This window comes from Excalfactoria chinensis, chromosome 3 (assembly GCF_039878825.1).
Source record: "Excalfactoria chinensis isolate bCotChi1 chromosome 3, bCotChi1.hap2, whole genome shotgun sequence".
Taxonomy (NCBI): Eukaryota; Metazoa; Chordata; class Aves; order Galliformes; family Phasianidae; genus Excalfactoria; species Excalfactoria chinensis.
Window position 1 is genome coordinate 77,307,277 of NC_092827.1, and position 24,260 is coordinate 77,331,536.

General features: G+C 34.7%; 1 protein-coding gene across 1 annotated transcript in view; it reads right to left on the reverse strand.

Moving 5' to 3' along the window:
* BTBD9 (BTB domain containing 9) overlaps nucleotides 1–24,260 on the reverse strand; it is a 101,468-nt gene that overhangs the window by 66,002 nt on the left and 11,206 nt on the right. The window contains exons 6-7 of the mRNA XM_072331403.1: nucleotides 22,501–22,720; nucleotides 20,032–20,151 (exon numbers count right to left, since the gene is read on the reverse strand). Coding sequence (XP_072187504.1) covers nucleotides 20,032–20,151; nucleotides 22,501–22,720 — 340 coding nt within the window. The remainder of the gene's footprint in view (nucleotides 1–20,031; nucleotides 20,152–22,500; nucleotides 22,721–24,260) is intronic.

The following is a 24,260-nucleotide window of genomic DNA, read 5'->3' on the forward strand; positions in this document are numbered from 1 at the left end:
ACCAGAAAGCTTTTAAATTGCTGCCTGTCTTTGCAGGTCTGTTGTGGCTGTTAAGACTTTATTGCTATCCTTGATTCCAGCAGCCTAGGAAAGCATAGTCTAAAGGCATACCCTGAACCCAGACATAAACGCAGTTCTGACTACATATTGCAATGCAAACGTAATCAAAGACTCCTGAGCTTACTACAAGTGAGATTATTTCAGCGAGATCAAGTGAAATGCTGTAATATTAAATTAGTTCCTGGAATGACTGTATCTACAGCTACATCTGTTGTGGCCCAGCTAACTACACCCTGCTGAAAAAACAAAAGGTACAATGTATCACAGAACAGTGACACAAGTCTCCACTTCAGAGGTTGCTCCAGGATTTTCACACAAGGCACCATGGTACGGGACAAAAATACTTTTAACATGCAATATGTCATTATTCTAGATTAACTAAGATCACTGTTCCTTTTTGACATGACATGGGGGATATATTACTACAGCTCGCACTAAACGGGCTGGTTTTGTTAGCAGACACTAAGCTGCTGTACTTTCAGAAACACCTTAATCAGGTCACCAGGTCACACTAAGCTGCAGATAACAGACCTAGGAGGAAAACTGCATGGAGGTTGCACACTACCCTGTAGGAAGGTGTAAGAATAGATGAAGTTGAGTCCACATAATCCTAACTACTGAAATGTTATACGATTACTTATGGCTTTAAAATACGACTAAAAATCAGAATATGAAAATCAATGCTTTGAATAGGATACACTTTAAACGTCCTTCTCATTTTATTTCAAAACGGGAAAAAATGGGAATTTCTTTCAAAAATTACTAACATATGAGCATAGAACAAACTGTAACACATATCTATCTGATGTAATGAAACTCATGCATCTCTTCAGTAAAATAATTTTATGTGATATATCACTAAGAAAATTTACTACCAACATTCATTAGTTCTTTCCCCAGGACACTACTTTTCTTATTCATTCTACGCCATTTCAGGTCTGGTTAAGATATAAAATCTCTTTAAGAAACGTGAAGACAACATTATACAGCAATTTACAGCTTATCCGTCAAACTGTGATAATGTGCATTTCTTATCAAACAACCTACAAGTCATCTATAACCTTGCATGAAAATGTACCCTTAAATAACTTCATAGTTATTTCAGATAACAGCAAAATTAAGAAAGCTTTCAATACATAATCATGATTGGTTGTGTTGAGCTTTATATTGTATACTTATTTATGGGAAGACATATGCAGCATTCACACCCACACTCATTGCTTGTTCATTGCCCTGCACACCTGGAAAATGGGATCTGGTGACTGTACCACCATTGTTGTTCCTTACCTAAGAAAGGAGGTTAAGTAAAGGGAATTTGAAATAATCTTGGTTGCTGCAACTTTGAAGGTAATAAAAACTGAAAAAAATAGGCCTTATGCAAAGACTGATACCGACACTTAACTTACAACAAAAAAAAACAATAATAAAAGACTGACGTCAGCTTGATGATCCAGCTGGAAAAGTTAGAAAAGGATACGTCATAGCTAAATATTTGATCTCTCACAGAAGTACTTAAACTGGGGGAAAACAGTGGGAATTTTGGCTAGCATTCTGTAGATATATAAGAAATTTCCATTTCAGTTAACCAGGTAACTAATTTGCATTCTAAGTTGTAGTTATCCCAAGTGAGGAATCTTACAGCTAACCAAAGTGTAGAGATTAAGGAGTTCTTCAGCATGCCATTCTATTTCTTTTTCCTCTCTCAAAAGTAAAGAAACAATCAACTTTTTTTTTTTTTTTTTCTGGCTGTACCATCGCTGTCAACAATGAGGTTGGGAAGCATTCTTTCAACTGCAATAGCTATGGGATTCTGATCACTAACTTCTGTATCGGTGAGTGCTGACGCACTGTAAACTATTGAATTTCAAATAAAACAGCAGCCACAATTTTTACAGCATTCTAGCAGTTGTCTAATTTCAGTACATTCTAACTTTCTAAAACTGCACGATAAAGTATTTTTTGTAAACTGAATTTATGCCAAGAACAAAAAACATTGCTGAAGAGAACTCTGGGCTTGCATACTGAGGTTGTAACCTCAGAAATGGGAAACAGAAATGCTAGCACTTCTACTATCAGCTAGGCCAACGTTATACTCCCTTGTTTGACAATCACTCTAAATTTGATACTTCAACAAACACAACACTCACTTCTGATCAACAGGTGAAGACAGAGAGGAAAAAAAAAAAAAGCTCATGCAGTGTCTAAACATTCAAGATTTAGTGGAAATGGCCACTAGATCTAATCAACACAATTCTAATATTAGCTGTAAGTCAACTTAAACAAAACCACAGAAGGAATTCCAACTGAAGACAGAAAATGTTAGATTAATTAAACATTTGAGAACTCTTTTAAAAGAAAAAAAAAGTTCAATAATAGGTTTAGCTTCAAAATATCCTTCTAAAAGATTTCTCATGAACCTGAATGCAAAATAATAAAGTTTCATTTGGTGTGTTTTTTTTTTTTTTTTATTTCATTTTAGTTTTTACTTTTTTTAAGAGAAGTAATTAAAAAAATGCTAAAATAATGTCAGCAGCATCTTACTTTGATTTACTTAAAAAATTAGGCGCATTTGAGTAAATTATAACATTAAACATTTATATAGTTTGCAATGAAGCTATTACTGTCATTCAACCAAGTTTCTACAGTTAGAGCCTGAATGTTAAATACAAACTGATCTGGGATTTGTAAGAGCATCAATTGTTCATCCACTTAATGTGAAGATGGAAAGATGTAATTTTGATTTTTTTTCTGGAGAGAGAAAATTCTCATGACTGTGTAGCACTCTCTAGTGGCAAAAGTTATCTTATTCAACTCGGTATTTGCAATAATTCTAACTAAGGAATTCAGCAGTTAAGTTGTACAATAATTTTAGATGACTTAAAATATGGTAATTTGGAACAAGGGTAATTTGGAAAAGGATCTATGCTGTGGGTTTTTTTGTTCTTGTTTTCTATTTTTCTCACCACTTACAATCTGTCACACACAACTTTTCTCTGCAGCATATCAGATATTTTTACGAAGGCTATCGATGTTGAAATCTAATCATCTTTAAAACTCTTTAAATAATGTCTTAATTCCTATCCTTGGAGGATATTTCACAAGCAACACAACAGACGGCATTTACATTATGATTTATTTAGACTCGCTACTTGAAATGTGTGGAAATACTTTCTACAGTCTGCATGTATATTTCTTTTTGACACAGATTTCCACAAGGCTGACAACACTTACAGGTTATGAATGAAGATTTAGATACCCAACCTTACACACATATGACCACGTATTTTATATATTAGGGCTGCTCTGAAAGTAATGCCTATTATTATATTATATAGATCCACAATGTCAGAGGCAGCTGTTGGTGGTACAGCAGTAAAAGGTGAACCTTCCCACCAATATTCCATTACATGTTGTTGCTGTGTGACAGATAGCAGCAGTGGGGCAGTCTAACAAAACAATGTCTGACAGGGAAGTGCGTATGAAGCAAAGTTGCACCACTGAATTCCTCTGAGTGGAAAAAACGGCACTCACTGACACTCACAGATTCTTGCTGAATGTTTATGGAGAGCAAAAAGCAGATGTGAGCACAGTGAGACTGTGTGTGGCGCATTTCAAAAGTGGTGAAGGCAGGTCACCTCTGCTAGTACACATTTTTACAAGTGCAGCATGCAGGCTATTCCTTGTCACCAGTTAAAATGCATAGCCAGTGATGGTGACTACACTGAAAAGCAGTGTTTTGCAGCTGAGAATGCACACTATCAAATACCGTTATTGCGTTCTTTGTATCTTCTGTAGTTTCCATGGAAATAAAAAGGAGGCATTACTTTCAGAGTATAACGTTTTTTATGTATAATTGTGTATTTTATAATATTTTATATATAAATAGTATATAAATAAATATTATATGTATATATTTATATATAAAACGGTGTATTTTATGTATAATAAACACACGTAATATAGATAGACAAAGACAATCTCCATTAGCCTGTCTGTCAATGACTTGCAGTATAAAGTAAAAGGTCAACTTGTCTTTTTAAAACCAAGTAATTTTTTATGATGAATATTAGTTTTGTATATATATAGCAACACAAACTTTCTTGTCAGTCACCAGGGAACAAAGACACTGTTGGAAGAAAAAATGACAGTAACAGCTGAATAGGCTCTGACCAAAGCAAACAGACTTAGCAATCCAAAATCAGCCTTGGAAAGCAATCCGAAAACTTTGAATGCAAAGGATCATCTACTGCTGGAGAAATGTAAAACTCATTGGAAGCACCTTAGTGGGATTAATTTTTCTTCATGCATAAAATTTACATCTGTAACTTCTGGAGTTTTATTGGTTCTGATACCTCTTTCCAGCCAATTTTATTACCTAGCAATTAACTAGAAGACTGCTCTCTCCAAAGAGAAACAAAGTAAACCCTGGAGTTTTTAATAGGTTTCTAGTAAGCACCTAGAATGCCACAGAACTATCCTGATACAGCATCAAGACTGCTTTATGAACTGATAGCTCATGACAGCGTTGGACTTAACCATTTATTGCTTTGATGAGTGCTGTATTGTAAACTGCAGCATTTCCTGGAAACTTTAATAACAGTGCAAGATAAAGCAAGCATCACTGTCAACTGGCAAGTTTGAGGTAAGAAAGACTTTCCATCAAAGAACTCCTGCTCCCATGTAGAAAGCCTCTGCTGGAACAGTTTGTACCATTTAGTTTTCATTTTAAGAAAATAACTGTAAAATGGTAGGCTCTAGCAGGAAAAAGACAGTGGTTTTAATACTATAAAAATTCATGCCAATCCTTTTCAAAATTTCACTGTAGCTTGCTCGATTAGACTGTAGTACATTTATCCTAAATTAAAAGATTTTCCAAAACACTTTTATCTTAAAATTGTATTCAATTAATGGAGTACATAACAACAAACATGGAGTTGTTTTAAGAAGTGAGAATCAACGACAGGATATCCATCGGTATCTTAATGAAAAATGTAATAGGAAGTTCAGAATGACCAATAATTAATAGTTCTCAAATACATATTCTAAATCAAAAGCACAATTTTCATAAGTATTATAAATTCAGACTTAAAGAAAAAAATAATTGTGCTATTACTCAGCAAGCTAAATAATCATTCCCAGCCAGACCCTGACTGTAAGTGACTTTTGCAATTAAATATTACATTTATGAATAAGCAGAGTATTACTTGAGCATACACTGTGAATTTAAAAGAATCACAGATTGCATCTGTAAAGTACCTTTGCTTAATCCTCCTGAGAGCAGTCTTAAAGTACTTAGAATATAGTTGTGCGTTCAAATCTGAGTACACATACAAATGTGTGAGTAGGTGTGGAAAATGTTGAAAAGCACAATCATGTCTACAATTGTCTCATTTTTTTTTAGTTAGAAGATAACGCCAAAGAAAAGAGGAAATCTGCAGCTTATACCATAAGAAAGTTTTACTGAACTACTTTATTCTACTTCAGTCAAAACGCTTTCAATAGAATTTAGCACCTAAACAGGGTTGAATACATGATACACAGTTTTGCTTGCTAATGAAAAAATGTGACTGTGCATACTTCATGTTCAACATTATTTTACAGCAACTTAATTAATAAAATAAGTGATTTCTCTCAAGCATATTGGCTTTTGCTGTGTTTACACTGTGCCTATATGACTTCTAATATACATACTGCTCCAATACTATGTATTGAACTACTCTACAGACTGAAAGACAGTCTCTTGCTTCCAAAAAGTGCTCTAACAGCTTTTTGATTGAAATAAGAATTTGAAATGAGAGCACGATGGCTCAAACTGTGACTAAACACAATATTTTGCTGGCATCTTTTCTTACTGTCAAATAAATGGATATTCTACATACAAACTGTGAGATTTCCTGCTTACATCTCAAAGCTGATCTATCTGTGCACTGCAAATTTTAGCATAACACTACAGCCCAAAGAGCAGCAGTTTTTAAATTATTTTTGATTTTTTATCCATTTTTTATCTTTTCTTCTTTAATTTTAAATCAACAGGAAAGCAATATGCACACAAGTTTTCATCCTCCAGCTCCTATACTTCTTTCCAAGTAAGAATGCAAATGGCTCCAGTTCAACAGAAAACAGAAAGGCATCCAGCGGCAGAGACAGAAACTCCTTTCTGGGCCCTTAATGAGGTCTCCAGAGTCCAAGGCAAACTGATAACAAATTGTGCTTTCCACATATCAGGAAGTGGGGGCTGTGAAAGGGGAGAGGAAGAAAACCCTAGAGCTTGTCATCTGAAATTAATTGAACTTAGCCATGCCAAAGAAAATGCCAGTAATAAACCCTCCCCACCTAAATTAAGGCTTTATACCATGCAATAAAAAAATAAAATAAAATTATGGCAGTAATTTTATCTTGGGTTTTTCAAGACCTTGCTGATTTTCCTGCACTCAATACAAAAATCCCAGTAGAGCAATGCAGGCAGCAATAAGGCAGACTTCTAAAAAGATACCACTTAATTTCTCAGTCTTCCCCTTGCACTACTGCTACTCTTCCACTTTTCCTTAACTGAATTTTAACTCTATCACTGCAATATGCTACCATCAAGTTTCTCGTTGTACAAAGGTAGTAACTCATGTTTCACTATTCCCCTAAGAGGGTATTAGATCTCTGCAGGTTCATCAGCCACACTGTTTTCTTCAAAGCAATCAAGAAATTCCAGATAAACTGGGATTAACAAAATGGTTCAAACATCAAAACAGAAAAGATTTTAAAATGATAAATCTCAGTTTGGGTCAGATGATAAACTTTCTACTTACGACTAACTGGCACTGTACTTCTTATTCCCTACAAGCTGCAAAACAAAACGATCATGAATATGGCAATTGCTGAATACATATTCTGCTTCACCCACTCCTGCATCTTACACCCTATCAAAAATCCAGCAACTAATACTCAATGCATCTATTTAATATAAAGCCTTTCATTCCAGAACTAAAAATAAGACTTTCTGGTTTTAGTTTGTTCTGCAAGCAAAAACAAATTGGTGGGTATATTTTAGCTATATTTTCCTCACCTGCAAAAGGACGATAACTTCAAGTTAGAGGAAATTTTTAGAAGATTATATTATAAAGTATTATCTATCTACTCTATGAAACCTACAGAAAAGATAAGTGACATCCTTTGCTGCTTCACTCTATCATCAAAACAGAACATGAAAATATCTACACAGCTCACACATTTAACTGTTGTGTTATTGAACAGCTTATACTGAGATGCTTTTGGCATGTCAGAAAAATGACTGTCAGAGCTCTCCAAATCAATCATTTAACAAATTGAGGCTCACTCACAGAACTTTCACACTCTTTATAGCACTGTTCAAGCAAACTATAGCCACGGATTTGATGGAATTTATCATCTTAAGACACTGTCTCAAACTGTTCCCCCACTCCACACAGCAGTGATTGTGCATGAAAGGACAGGAAAACTTCTGTAATACAGTCTTGAGATTATTCTAGCTTCACTACTCATCTTTAAGGTCACCTGAAAATGGAAGCTGACACACTGTCTATGCTGCAGAAGCATTAGAACTATCTAGGCTTAATTTCAGCCTAGACCAAGTGGCTCACCATTCTAAAGCAGTGCTTGAGAAACTTCACAGCCCATTCCTTGCCACAGGAAGTGGGAACAGTTAATCCATTCTGGAAGCAGGAAGTTTAATTCAACAAATGTTGCCAAGTTGTGACACTTGTGACACCGCTTATTTCAGGACTGAAGAATGGGCCTTGGGACTATTCAGTTCATCAATTCAGATATGGCTGTAGACTACTTGGAAAGGTTTCAAAACTCTATAACAACAATTACTAGAAGCAAACATACTTTTTAGGCAGAACAATAATTTCTTGAAGTTTTTCTAACATCCCTAAGCACTCTTAAGCCTTGTCTTGAACTGTTCTTGCAGTTGCATGCAAATATTTTTGCATTTAACACATAACAACCCAGATTAGCCTGTCTTCTGAATACACTGTTTCACTCATTGGCTAATACCTCAGTTGAAAATACCTTCTTTACTTTGAAAGCTTATCCTTTCCTACTCCTCTCTTCTGTCAAGACATATTAAACCTCTCCAACCTCTTCAGAGACTCACAAGCTACAAAATTTTTCAGATCTTCTTTAGTTCTCCTGATCAGGCTAATACTGTATTTTTGAAGACAGTCTGGAGAAAGCCATCAAGAAAGAAAACTGCGTACTTTTTGTTTCCCTTTAAATACAGTAATTATCAGGCTGATTTTCTGATAGGGACTTACAGAATACATCAGTGACACTGAAAGAACTGCATTATCCTGCACTTGCATTAATCCAATTACATTGTGCACATATGCTCAAAAATGTGTTATAAATAGTCCTGACTACCTGGCATATGCCATTTCACTTGCTAGTACAAGATACATGGAAGCCAGCAAAAGATTTGATGACTGATCCAACTCTACCACCAGGCAGAAAGTGGTAGAAAAAGGAGCATTAAGCTTGATCCTTAGAGTTCATGCTCGTATTTAACTCAGCAGACAGACTTTCTCCAAAAGGAGGCTGTCAGAATTTCCCTCAAGCTTAGCATGGAAGGACAAACTCTCAGTCTAAGCTTAAGAGGTCAAAAGGAAAGGGAGAATCAGTAGCTCAGCCTTGAAAATCCTTACTGTGAGGAAACCTGAGCAGAGGTCAGCAGATGACCAGAAGGAACCATTAAGTCCTTAGGAAAGGAAACCACTGTAAGGCCTTATGAAGGAATATGAAGAAGCATGTAAGTTGAGTAAGAAAACGGCTGTCTTAACATTTATTTTTCTGATCCAGAATTAATCATCATTAATTCAGTCCTGGCTTGGAACACTTTATATTACTGTTCAGCCATTTCTGCCAGTAGCTGAATAATTCTGAAAACCAGGAGCTGCAAGGAAAACCAGTAAAGTGTGAGAAGAAGAAAAACGACAGACATTTAGAGAACCCCAGAAAAAAAAAAAAAAAAAAATCACAAAATAGTACACAACTTTTTTCTCTTTAAAAAGAAGTCAGCAGAAATAAGAAAGAGACAGCAGAGATAACCAAAAAGTTCAGTCCCATCTATCAGCCTGATATGACGTGCATTCTAAAGAAGCACTCTACATTGTTTGTGGCTCCTGCAGTGACCTCTGTTTTATCTTAAGTACTGCAAGTACTTCAAGTAATTTCTGTAGCAACCACTTACATGGTTCCTAATTTTAATACTCAAAACAAATTCTCATCTGAGTGATTTCAATATTAGACGTATTCAGACAGAATTCACTCAAAATTAAAATGAACAAAGATATTCTGAAAATGCATTCAAGGCCCAAAAAATACCTGAAAAATAAAAGAATGTCATTTTCCAGTTTTATAGCTGCTTTCAGAATTCTGTCTGAAGGATCACACTCCGCAGCTATTCAACTGCAAAATATTACTTCTATTCCACAGATTTTGAATGTGAACTATTAAATCTATTAGATCAATAGTAATTCCTCCCACCTGCACTTTAGAAATTGATGTAACGACCGTACAATTTCCATACCGCAACATTTCCTTTTTATGTAACACAGAAGAGAACTAATGCGTTTAACTTTATCAATTTCACCACAGCAGTTGCTTACAATGTAAGATATGAAGCTACATAAAGATGAGATTATGAATTTAACCAAAATGACAATTTTAAACAATATATTGCAGGACTTCAAAATAAAATGAGGTAACAGACGCTTTTCAATGCCTAAACGAATCCTTTGCCCCTGCAATTTATTTATTTTTTTATTTTAATGTAGCAAACAAATTTGGTGGTTCATTTCTGAACAGCTCAAACACTCATCATCCACAGTACAAAATGAAAATAAAGTGCAAGTTCAATTGAAATAAATATTCAGAGAAGAGATGCTTTCGAGTCAGATGGCTAATTTTAAAATGCTTACACACACTACACCTGTGAAGTCCTCCAAAAGCTCAAGAGGCCGGTCAAAAACTGTACCGCCTCTCAGTTCTATCTCCCATCAGAAAAAAATAAAAAACAACAAAAACACCAAAACCCATCAAACACCACATTTAAATACAGTCATCCTGAAATACGCAAAAAGAATGCATTATTCAGTAACATTTTAAATTGAGTTGCCACATAGTACAACCAATCGTTCCAAAGCTAATAGAGGATACAGGTAAATATAGGATAGGCAGACACAGGCTGCATTTTGTGCATTACTTGAAGCAATATTTCTTATCAGATGATTTAGAGATTCTTTAACAAATTTTTTTTGAATGCACGCTAAACAAGTCTGTAATACAGAATAAAACAGTCAGTCAGCTCTTCATTTGCAGAATGTCTTTTTGCCTTATTTTAGACACAAATTAATGCTGTTAATCAAAATTCAAAAAAACAAAACAGATTAAATCATACAATTTCAAATAATTCATTGCACTGAGTCACCTCCATTTCACATGACAAATAAATAAAAACATATATTACAATACAGAAACAAACACCAGTAAAATAACGGGGCAACTGTCTGTTGCCCCTTGAATCATAGAGTTGCTTAGGCTGGAAAAGACCTTAAGGATCAGTGAGTCCAGCCGCAACCAAACCATGCTACCCTAACAATCCTGTATTAAACCATGTCACTGTGCAGCTCCTTACTTCAGACCATCAAAGGAACTTTTTCTGAAGATATCCTCCAAAACTATCTCTTCTTTAAAATCAATCAATATATCAGTAACAATGGTTGTTTCCTAAGCATAGGCCCTACCTGCACCCTGTCGTTGTACTAACATTTCTCCAAAGAAGCAGTATTACTATCTTCCATCATACATCTCTAGGCCATAACACAAACACTCATGATGGAAAACACTTCCCAAATTAAAGAGTAATTATTCACATCATTTAACTGCAACTGGGAAAGCTACTCTGTAGAAAGGACTCACCTGAGGTTCCCCAATGATGTCAATAAATATAAAAAGGATCCTCTAAAAGGCCATCAAAATACTATTAAGGTTTTTGTTCTCTTGTCAGGTCTCAGGGGAGTTCCTCCACTCTTTATTAAATATACATGCAATGTAGCAAAAACTGTTTCCTGCAACAGTGTTTTACCTTAGGTTGGTATCTAGAATTAAGTCGCCATAGAGTCACTCAACCTTTATCTTTGTCACACTGTATCTGTGAAAAATCATATGAATCTGTCCTTTGATATATGAGAGCAATGACCTCCAAACAATTCTTATATACCAGAAAAGTATATATCTATCTGCATACCTTTCAGCAGAGCTTCTTGTCACGTGAAAACTAAAGCTAGTAACCTCAATCTCTAGCATTCATACTACTGAGAAAATAACAACCCAATACACATGTAAAGTTGGCTTAAAAACACATTTTACTGAAATTTTATCAATGAAAGATTCCCAATAACAAATCAGTTCTGAATAACATAAGGGAATCAGTTTTTGGCAAAGAAGTACAAACTATTAGCAAATAGTTTGGCATGCTATTAGCCATAAATCAATCCATGAAAGTTTGAATTGAGAAATGCTTATGAATACAGCATCTAGAAGACAGTCATTTTTCTAGCTATTCTGCCATGACCATCATCAAGTTGCATTTTGCACGATTAGGGCAGTTTACTTTGATTATCTCTGTCATCATAAACATGACAGGAAATCAAGATTTCTGGTGGCTGTAATTACTTTTCCTTATACTTTGCCTGTATACCATCACTACAAACTCCATCAACTCAACTTGCATACATGCACCTTTAAGGTGGTTATTCTCTACAAAATTCCAAGAGACTGCAAATCATTTATGGAAATGAAGTATTTGAGATATGCTGACTCCAAATCTGACTAAATTCCAGACACCTATGCTGAAGACCAGTTAGGAGGCAGATGTGACAGTGCCAACGCATGCCTAAGGGAATTACTACAAGTTGGAAGACTATACAGAGCCTATAGTATCTTCCCACAAATCAGATGACACCTAGCAACTCAGAGGTCACTAAACTTTCCATAGTGCAAAGAATAAAAAGGGTTAACATCTGAGAACACAGGTTTTCTAACAACCACAGACTCATGGAATGGCCTGAGTTGAAAAGGACCACAATGATCATCTAGTTTCAACCTCCTGCCATGGGCAGGGTGACCAACCACTAGAACAGGCTGCCCAGAGCCACATCCAGCCTGGCCTTCAAATGAAAAGCAGCTTCTACTAAAACAATGAATTACATGCTCTTCTATGTAAATTACATGAAATTATGGTGAACCTCTCTTTCTCAACCATAATTCAGTACACAAGAATGTGTTTGACTACTGTTGTTACGAGGAACATTGTCTTGTTACTACTCTGCAGAATGTCAATTTGCTGCAAGAGGATAAAATACATTTATAGTTTCTAGTTTCACACAAGAGTGAATTATTTGAATTTCACTCATTTTCAGTCAAAAGAAATAATATAGATTTCCCATATTGAAACAATTTGCTTCCCTTTCATTTACACACTTATCTACTACAGCAATAGAAAATATGACCTAGGAAGCAATCTCACTTTACAGCTGTTATATATGCCTTATAATTTAGTAAAAAATGGAATAATCAGTGATAACGTCTTCCAGCCCTTCATTCTGTTTTGATCTACTGAAGTTTTAAAACCAGTTTTCATCTACATATATAATAAATCCTTCAAGGAAAAAAAAAAAAAAACACACAAAACAAGAGGCAGGGAATGAAATACAACCCGAATGGGAAGGATGTCTATGCATACATATATGCAGTGTTCCACCTATATTGAGTTTTCCTACATATTAAATCAGAACTAAGAATACTCTGGTATCTTTCTTAAAGAACAACTAATCTTAAGTAAAACATTATTATTAGCAAAACAAATGAATTAGCAAAACATACCCAAAAAGGTAGATTTAGATTAAATAAAAGGAAGAAATTCTTCACTATGACAGTGATGAGGACTGCAGAAGGTTGTCCACAGAAGCTGTGGATGTCCCACATCTGGAGGCATTCAAGGTCAGGTTGGATGGGGATGTGGGCAGCTTGATGTATTCGAAGGTATTTCTGCCCATGGCAGGAGTACTGGACATGAGCTTTCCAATCTAAACCATTCTATGATTCTGTGATAATCATTCCGCACAGTAAATTGCATTCATTAAAGTAATAACGACAGACAAAAAAAAAAAAAAAAAAAAAAAAGCAAGAAGCAAGTATAATTTTAATTATTTAGTTTGTCGTTGTTAAAAAGAGAATCTTATAGAGAGGAAGTTCATTAGTATGCACTAAAGAATGTAACTGCTGGACATAAACACTGTAAGGCACAGTTAAGATAAATTACATTCTTTAATACAAAGTGCTCAGCATTTAATTCTTTTTTTTTAATGTCCAAGCAAGTGACACTTCAACTCTTAATTTCCAGACTGTAAAAAGTTTGTTACAGAAAGAGCATTATATTAGCGTCTCTTGAATATTTTTTAAAAATAATAATTATTTTAATCTCTTCCCATTATCGAAATTTTGGCAGCATAAAAAGAGGGTGTTTGAAAAGCTAATGTGAAAATAAACTTAGAGCTTTCTGCATAATTTGACATTACGTGCTTCCCTCCACAAGTCCTGCACATTTGAAGAATTAGCTCTCTCCAAGCTGAAGGAGTCTCAAGCTATTTATTCATGAGAGCGTTTCAAGATTCTTTCAATTCTTAGCCACTCCAGAACAAACCATTAGAACAATCAAACTTCCCCCTCAACACAGCATAGGAGAACTTGAAAGAAAATATGAAAGAAAATACTGATTTTAACCCCATAATGCATCACTCATTTTCAAAGACTACAATTGCACTCATTAGCTAAGGAAGATGCTCCATATCCCTTTTTCCCCAAAGAGTAGGTATTATGTAACTAGATTATATCTCCCTGTTGGTCAATGAATTATGAAAGTAAAATAAGTTTTAGGTTTTTTTAATTTGCAAAATACTGTCAATATGAGGAAAAGACAACCCATGCAACCTATTATCTTGCTTCTAAGCAGCAGCCTAGGAATGTTCTCATCATCAGTGCAGCTGGAAGTAGTTTCTTTTTAGGAGTAATCAAATGCTGCGCTGATCGCAAGTAACTCAAGTAACCCAAGTAACCCATTTTTGCTAAGTGGGCAAAAAGGCATGGAATCACAGAATCATAGGATTAGCCAAAAATGATAAATAACACATGTATTTTCCCGTTATCGCTACAGTAGAAAACTGTTAAAATACTCTTCACCTCACTGTGAGATTCCCTTTTAAAAACATGCTGCATATTTTGTGGCCTCTCCTCTCGCTTTCCTTCCTTTACTCATTTCTGTTGCTTACACAACTTTATACAAATAGTTTATTAATTTAAATTTGTTCAGTTTTGTTTTTTGATCTTTCCAGCTTGGCTTTTAATATTCAACTGCGTCCTATCATCTCAGCCTGTTCTTCCCAGCTGAAACCGGGATGAGAAACTACAGTCCAAACTCAACAAGCTTCGGTCTATCACAGGTTCTACAAGCATTTTTTTAAAAGAGGAAAGTGATGCTGAATAAAGCAATGTACAATGTGCTTTATCATTCATACACTCATACACTGTTTTATACCTTGAAGAAGAGCTACCTAGAAGAAAATTAGTGATTTCTGAACAGAGAAACTAGTTAAACTACAGAGATGTTTGCTTTACTACAACATTCTTAATGTCATCCAAATTATTCCACAGCTGTGCTTGGCCTAGCGCCCTTTGACAGATCACTTCATAAACTTAGAAACTGAGAAGACAATATATGCAAGCATATTAGTAGGTTTTTCATACACAATTTGAATACTAATTGCATGTGATTTTAAGTTTGGTACAGTGTTTTGAGCACATCAACAAACCATGCCCCTCATCTGCTTACAAATGAGAACAAAAATAAATGCTTTCTACAGTGACATTAAACAAATTCCACAGATGGCCGTGATTGATAAACAAACTAAAATAAATGAGAATACTTAGAAACTTGGCAAAAGAAAATCTCCTTCTGTAGAAGTCTATCTTTATAAGTATGTATGTTTTCACAGTAAATTCTAGCTTTTGGAATGCAATTGAGGGTTGAAGATATTTTCTAAACACCGGTTTGTCTTGTGCAACAATAACTTTAAAACTGATCTTGCTGTAAAATTATTGTGTACAATTTCATAATTCAGTGTTTAGGTGTATCTTTATGTGTCATTGCAAAGGTGAATAACTACAAATAATTTTCACCTATGTTGGATTTCTTATGAGGTGTAACCACTTAAAAACAGACCTAAAAGCTATTTACTGTTTCTAAGCTCATAATGAACACACATAAGTTCTGAATACATGCTCTTTTTAACCATACTACAAAAGTACATGTCAAACATCAAGAATATGTAATCTAGATCATTTAAAGTTGACTCTTCTAAACTATAAATCAACAAACAAGACAAGTTATATACTTGCAGGGTACATAAAAATATTTGCAATATATAGCCAACAAACTGAAGGGGCAAGATTTTTTTTCTACATATTTCCACACAAACTATATTAACTCCTCTACACACACTTGTTCACAAACACATTTTTCAGAAGATGAGCTGTCTGGCAGGTTGTCATCAACAGCTTATATTCATACTATCTGCTTTTTCTGCTTTTTCATCAAAGATGAGTTGGGTTCTTTAAGTTAGGATAAGTGAAATTATTACGGCAGAAAAAAAAGAAAGAATTAAGAAAAAAGCTGTCTTGATAAAGTTCTTGATGAAAAATGTTATTGATTATGCCTGCAGAGAAATCAGCTTCTATATCACTACATATCTGCAGCCAGACTTAGAAGTGCACACTTAGGATCAAAAGTACATGTGAACTAAGATGAAAAAAAGGATCTTTTAAATCAATAAACATTCTGTCACAGACAGGCAATAGCCTTCTTGATCTTCCACAGAAGATTTACAACATGTTAAAAATCTGAGACTATCTCCTTATCTAAGGAGAGGAAAAAAAAGTCAGTCTGAATACAAACTGGAAAGAAAAATGCTGAAAAAAAAAGCATGAAAAAATACAGGATAGGAATTTAAGGATAAAAATTTAAGCATGCAGTGCCGAACTAATAAAATAGAGACTTCAGAAAATCATTTCCATGCATTTCAGAAGTTTACTTACAAGGGTTGGGAAACATGCCCAGAAAAAATCCTTAATGCAATCACCTGGTCCTAGAAAGAATGAGTAGCCTCTTCTCCCAATCCTCAAAGCACAAATAAACAAAGAAGCCAACAAAGCCTCACACACAAACACACAAAAACCCACCCACGACAAAACTGTGTGCCTTAAGTGAAAAATGTCAAAATAACATCAGTGAAGACTTAAAAGGTTTGAAATAATATTTCAAACTTGTTTCCATTTAATACCATGTTCCTATAAAACAAGCCAAGATATTTTTAAAATTATCTCCGGACACTACATTACCACTGTGCTGTATACAGTATATTTCTAAACTCTGAAACATCAGTATAGCTGCAGAGTTAGAAATAAAATATTTTCACAGCAGTATGCACCTCCCAAAGCATGCTACAGAAGCTAGTCAAATTAACATGTTGCCTATGTAACCATTCATATTCCCCGTGTACAGTAAGTAAGGGAAGTATGTCTCACTTGCATGATGTTAATCAATACATTTATAAGAAGTCTTTTTCACAAGGCTATTAGTGAGAGTCTTCCCCATCTCTGATGCTTTTTGGACTTTCTGAAGGCCTTACCAGAGCTCATGCCAACAGTTCTCTAAGTTTTTCAGTTATATCAGTAATGTGGCAGAGATGGATCTTAAGTTAAAACTATGTTTAAAATCCCTTTTTTGATGTCTATATGCTTTTACTAAACACTACTCCATAGAGGCATGAGGGCTGTAAATTGAATTGCTTGCTTCAAAAAACTCCAGCTCTGAATTACAGCTACAGACACTGTTTTCTACTCAGCCTATTTTAAGTACCAGATAAAGCGTTTGCTTCAATTGCTTTTTCCTCAAGAGTTAACTCCTTTCTTTTTTCAACATGTCCTTAGATTGAACCATATTCCAAATACCATTTGGCAAGTTACTGCATTTCTACTAAGCACAAGAACACTGGGTACCTACCACAGATAAGGTTTTCAGAGATCTACCAAGTAAGGCTGAAAGTGAAAGACTTCTGCGTAGTTACTCACTTCAATGCTTTATACAAGAGGAAAGAAAAATAAAGCAACTGTGCCACCACTACAAGTAAGCACACATATCTGATGCTGTCTCACTGAGGTGAATTAAGGAAAAGAGAACTTGTTTAACCTATATTTTAAAGCAACATCACCTTGCAACATCACCTACCTGCTATTATCAACATTATAAACTAAGGAATGTTTAGAACTGTGTGCCAACCAAACCTTTTTTGCATTTCGTCTTTTTTTTCTTTCTTTTTTTCTTTTTTTTTGCCCTCCAAAAGCTCAGGAGAAGCAGGGTCTATAATTTAATTTGCCTGCAGTCAGGTAGAGGATTATAAACTGTGTAATCATCAGTATCGAAAACTCTTGAGGCATTGCTGCTTAATAAAAGCACAGTAAGTCTCTGTCTCAGACTTTTCTTACAGTGACACCTTGTGGTTACATTTGATTTGAGACCTCGCAAAATTTTCAATTTTATGTAACAGCTTTAAAAATACGCTTTCAAGACTCGTGAACTAGGAAAAAGCACGAAGATGAAACTGCAAAACAAAAATGGAAGCACGAAAAAGTGAAAATGTTAAGATACAAAAGAGCACTGCCTGTCTGAAGACCTTTGGAATTTTTAACATTCACTTGCTGAGATCCCAGTGTCCCATGAGTTCTTCCCATGAGGGATGTACAGTAATATCCTTAATTCTAAACCTACTGTGGATAATTCACAGTGCTCCATACATTAAAAAAAAAAAAAAAGTCACAGTAAAGGTTATAATAGAAATGATGTAAGAAATGACTAAACAAGAGTGCTGAGTTGATCTTAATTCCTTGTATATACATGCATTGTATATACATTGTATATTACATGCATTTTACTCAACTGTCAGAAAGCTGCATCCTTTCCACCCAGCTAGTAAGAAAGAGATCTTGAATATAGATTTTAAAATGTGTAATGACTCAAAGAGTTAATTCAAGAGAAAACTGAAAAGATTTAAAGAACGTAAAAGATAACTCAAGAAGGCAACTATCCTTGCCCAATGTTTCAAGTCTAATTATCTCTTTATAATCTACATTTCAGCAATTGCTCTAGTGCATTAGACAAACAGGCTGACCTTCAATCTGGCATGTTCTACTCTCGTTTTGAAAATGGTGTGTAAAATAAAATCACAGTCAATAACCTCTCCAATTCTCCATTACTCCTCAGTCATCCAATACAGTGTTACCACAAAGCACTTTGCTTTATGACAAGCAGACAAATTGACGTTGAAATAGAAAATCAATTTGGGACAAGTCTTTGGATAAGGCCATAGAATTGCTGTCCTTCTGAAGGAAGATTAAGAGAAGCCCCACTCTAATGCCCTAGACTTCTTCAAATCTTCTTGCTTACAGGAGGAAATAAAATAAAACAAGGTTTAGTAACAATCTGCCCATTTACTACCAAGTTAAAGAAAAAAAAAAAAAAAGAAAGAAAGAAAATCAACAAGAATAGATAAAAACAAAACAAAAATAGCAAACCAAACAAAAAACCAAGTACCTGTAAACTCCATGAGGCATTTTGTAATTACTAGATGATTTAACAGAGATACCTTTAAGCAAAGACTTTATCTGGCATGCAGGCAGCTGTGTCCATTTCAGAAAGAGAAAACAGTAACCTCAGAACCACAGAACTTACAGGGAAAAGGAGAAAATGCATTTGTCTGCATCAGGAAAATTAAATTTCAAGCCAATTACACTCAGAATGGATGACAAAAATGACAGAATCTGTAAAATAGTTAGTTCTGAAATGGCTCACAAGTAACCCACCATATTTTTTCCACATAGACAACAGTTTTCTACAATTTCATACTATAAAGCAGTGACCACTAGAGTAAGAAATCACTCTTTGAGGGGAAAAAAAACACACCAAAACACAAAAGATGCATTTCCCTTTGTTGAAGATTCCATTAATTTCTGAGTGATTGAGAAGTCTGTCTACATAATAATTACTACATACATGCCCTATAATATAGTGCATTTCTTCTGTAAGGCAAAGTGCATTGACAACAATCTGTTTGGAATACACAGAGATAGCAGTTTCTCCAATAAAAAGATCAAGATAGATTTTACTTGGGTCAGTTTGGTGATCACAAGCGTCTTCCAGAAATTCCAGCACCTCCAGTAAATGACACTATCAGCTCAAGAATGAATAAAGATTATAACCTATTTTGAATGAGCTTATTCATGATTCTGTGAATAAACCCATCGTATTCAATTCTATGAATAAGCTCATCCAGCTGCTTTTTGCTACACATAACACTACCCAAACCTCCTGCACCTTAACTCTCTTCTTTCTCTCTTCCACAACTATGAAAAATACTTTTTCAATGCAACAAGAGAATATAGAAAATACATGAATATATATGAAAATACATTCCCAAGCTATAAAGCAAATATTTAAAAGCATTTAAAAGCTTTAGACAGTCAAGGAATGATGTTTATTTCTAAGCCAAAAAAGACAGTACAACTTTAAAAATCACTTAAAAAAAAAAAACAACAAAAAAAACGAGGGAGAGAAGTACCAGAGATTTCAAAACAGGATATCTGATATTTATCAAATGTAGTTATATCAAAATGGAAAAGTGACATTTTTTGCTTGTTTGAAGCTGGCTGATGAAAGTTATGCATACCATACATTACCAGAATAATGTAATATAGTAGCAAACCCCAGTGATTTCTCTGGAATCTGCATTATTTAACAATAGTCATGCAACATTACATTCATGCACTAACCTGCAAACTCGGGCAGGAAAATACAGATTCTGCCAGGACCGACAAAGGTATTTAGAGTGATCGATAACTCGAATCCAGTCTAACTCATCCATGGACACTTCAATGTAGTAGGAGTAAGACCTTTGGATTTTAAAATAAAGGATGGGTTAGAATATGAGCAGCCACATCTTGGATATTAACTTCTTCAATTTCTTCTGGATTTCAGTCATGTTGAAAAGAAGGCTATTTGCTCCTACTACAGTCTTGTATCTAAAACATCTAAAGAGATCCCTATTCTGAACTTGCTTTGATAACAAATTCACATGCAGTTATGTTAAGAGATGTTTTCAGAATGACTTGAAATATCCTAACACACAATCTGCAGTAAGCCGGTGAGACCATCACCTCAAAAATACACTGACAACTTTCAAATTCAGTCATGTTCAGCCATAAAATAATAATTTACACTCCATCCACATGGAATAAAACTAAATTACCAGTGATGCAGATATTTACTGCCTTATCAATAATTAAAAAAAAAAAAACACATCACCCACAGAAAAAATAAATAAATATATATTTATACAAAACCTGGGGTGGCACAGAAACTAAATACTAAACCACAAAACCACCATAAGCTCTGTATTTTATGAATGCAAAAAGAAGTCCACCCTCTCTGATTCTGCTGTCAATGATGGCTTGTTCTACTAAGTTCAGAGGACAGGTGTACAACAGTTGGCAGCAGAATATTCCTTGACTAAACTGTCCTAAGGAGAATGTTTCTCACAGTCTCCACTCCCAGCTTCAGCAGCTACTAGTTGATTTACATCTTGTAGATGAGGGCCAATTTACAAACTACTCACTACTTTCACCTCTCATATTTTTCAAAATCTCACTGAACACTGGGTTTAATTGGTTGATCTGTGACAAATAGTTTAATATTGTATAAAGTTGTTTATTGCACCTATTAAAAGTTTCACTTTCCAACCTTTCCAAAAAGAAAAGAGAAGCATAAACTTCATCTGAATTCACTTCAAATGACTAAATAGCTAAAATATGAGACTTGGTTTGAATGATAACTGTAATTGATATTTAAAAAAAAATAATTCAAAATTTAAAAACAATCTGAAGAACATCAATGTTTCCTGTTCTGAAATAACAGAGCTTGCTCAAGAAAACAAAACTTTTGCAATTCTCATTTGTTAGCCTGCAACTACAAAAAATATGCAGCATAAATAGCAAGTTCTGTTGTTTTTAAAAGAACATTGCTTACAAATACCTGCATTAGCTATATTCTAAATTAAGAAAAAATTTGCAATGACAATTTATAAAACAAATATATTCTATTTGTCAGATAAAAAAAACCTTGCAATTTTCCTTCTTAAACAATTGCTCAGTTCAAATATGCATAATTTGATTTTTCATGCATTCCACAATAATCTAAGGAAGCTGTGCATAAATGGGATAAGGTATCCATGACAGTTCATATTTCATCAGTCTCCCTGTGAAATGGTTTCTAATAAACACTGTATTTAGCTGGTAATTCCAGGTGCTGGAGCAGGTCCAAAGGAGGGCAACGAGGCTTGTGAAGGGCTTGGAGAATATGCCCTACAAGGACAGACTGAAGGAACTGGGGCAGTTTAGTCTGGGGAATAGGAGGATGAGGGGAGACCTTATTGCTCTCTTCTAATACCTGAAAGGTGCTTACAGCGAGAGCAGGGTTGGTCTCTTCTCACTGCTGACAGATGACAGGACAAGGGGAAATGTCCTCAAGTTGTGCCAAGGTAAGTTTAAGTTGGATGTCAGGAAGCACTTCTTTAAAGCAAGGGTTGTTAAGCACTGGAATAGGCTCCACAGGGAGGTGGTTGAGTCACCATCCCAAGATGTGTTTAAAAACCATTTGGATGTGGTGCTTGGAGATATGATTTAGAGGACTGTTAGTTAGGGTAATATGGTTAGGCTGTGGTCGGACTCTATGATCTTTAAGATCTTTTCCAACCTGAGCAATTCTATGATTCTATTCCAAATAATTTTTTATTCCCTGAATTACAGGCAGAAATGTTATCTCTTGACAATTCTGACATACTGAAAAACTCTAAACAAACATTCTTCCAACACCTAGGATGAAAATATCTGCATAAGAACTAGAATACCCAATTTTATACTAGTATTTGGAAATTAAATTGCAAATAGAAAACAAAACACCTAAAAATATTTAAATTATGTAAGCTTTCAATAAAAATATATTTAATGAAAACAGAGAATACACTGAAATATCGCAAGATATTTTAATACCACATAATAAGGTATTGCACATATGTAATAACAACTATATTTAAAAAACAGTATTTTAAAATAAAACTTGTCATTGTCGTCCCCAACATGGTTATCACGCTGCTTTAATAAAATCTTTATGAACATTTTGCATTTATGTGTTATCACAATTAAAAAACGCATTACCTTCCTTCTTTAAGTTAACTTGGCACCTACCGACTGTCTCTGTCCCACAGGAGTATTCGTATGTGGTTGATTATTGATGGCTGGCCTAGCTTGATTTCAATACCAGAACGGCAGTCATCATCAATTGGGTGTCGAGAGAAGCCGTGATCCAAGTCATAGTTCTGAGTATCCCCATCTAATAAAGCAGACTTCAGCTCCCCTTTTACAACCTGGGCTCCATACTTCATTGTTGCAATATTCTCCCCAGGTACTACGAAGAAAAGGAAAGAGTAGTTTAATATTTATACTCACATCATGCAAGTCAGACATTCTAAACATCAGCTACATGCAGTTAAAATGAAGATTGATTGACATTATCATTTCTCTAATACTGGCTGCAAACAGGCCCTCAAAGAAAGAATCATAAAAGGAGAGCCAGTGCAGAGCAATACCTCCTTTGTAAATCCATTGTTTCCAGCAATCCACAATTCCATTTCCTAAACCATAAGACACCGTTCTTTGCCATTTAATACAGAGATGTAAATTTTACAAATTATATTCACCCTTTGAATAAAAGCTACTTTATAATTACACAATATAGGATTATTAGCACAAAGTAATTATGCATTTTATAAATAGATTTTAGAAATTGTTTCTTCCATTTCATTTGATGCCACTTAGATCTTGCATGATGAAAGTAGCCATCACTGCCTAGCACACAGTATCTGTATTCGTAGTGCATTTCATGATTTTATAGAAATCTAACATACCTTCCTTATTCAATTGTCCGTTTCCACCAAACAGAAATTTTTGGACTAGTCTGTCTCTCTTTGCAATCAGTCTCCACAATCTCTCTCATTATTTCAGGGCCATTTCTTCCTGGCTTTTTGTCTTGAATTCGATTTTTTAAATTCATTTTTATTTTGAAGTAGAATGAAACTAAAACCATGTAAAATGCTCAAGACATAAAAGCCAAGTGAACCTGAGAAAAAGACTATGAAGACTATGGAAAACTTCTTACTATTTTCTTTAGCTTTGAGCCAACATGTTAAAACAAGTGATTATTTTGAAATGGTCAATCTGTGTAACCGAGAAACAAATCTCCCATCAAGAAAACCAGGGATAATGATAGCTAGCTACAAAGCAATACACTGACCAACTACCCTGTTATAAAGACATTTTTAATAGCCTTCTTTGAGAAGAGAACCTGGAAAATATGACACCACTGTTAGAAAAAAAGGTCCACCCCAAACTCTTCAAGAACATTGGCAAGGGAAGGATGAAATTTAACCCAATACTAATTACGTTAATTCTTATATCAAAAAAACATTCAGTGGTACATTTGAACATACAACATTTGAAGTGGTAAAAATTTAACTGTACTGTATTGCAGTATTTCTACACAAAAACTATAAATGTGGTAATGCACAACTATGAAATTGCAAGAGGTCACCAGTGTTCCTACCAAAAAACACCCAAAAGCTGTGATTTTGGCAAAGATAGAAATTCTGAGATTAGCAACATATTGTTATTGTGATGTAAGGTGGCAGAAAAAGGATTTGCTTTGAAAAATGTATTTACTGAACAGTCAACAGAATGTCTTGTATTGATTTTTACAGTAGCACAATATTAACTCAGATTTTTAAATACTAACTTCTAACGAAAAAGAAAGGGGAGATAGAATTGTAAGAAATACATTATCTTTTTTCAGGGCTTATTCTGCATCATTGACAGACCACAAGGCAAAACTTGGTTCTTTGCGGTGGGGCAAATAGCCTATACATCATATACTATATATAAAGCAACATTAT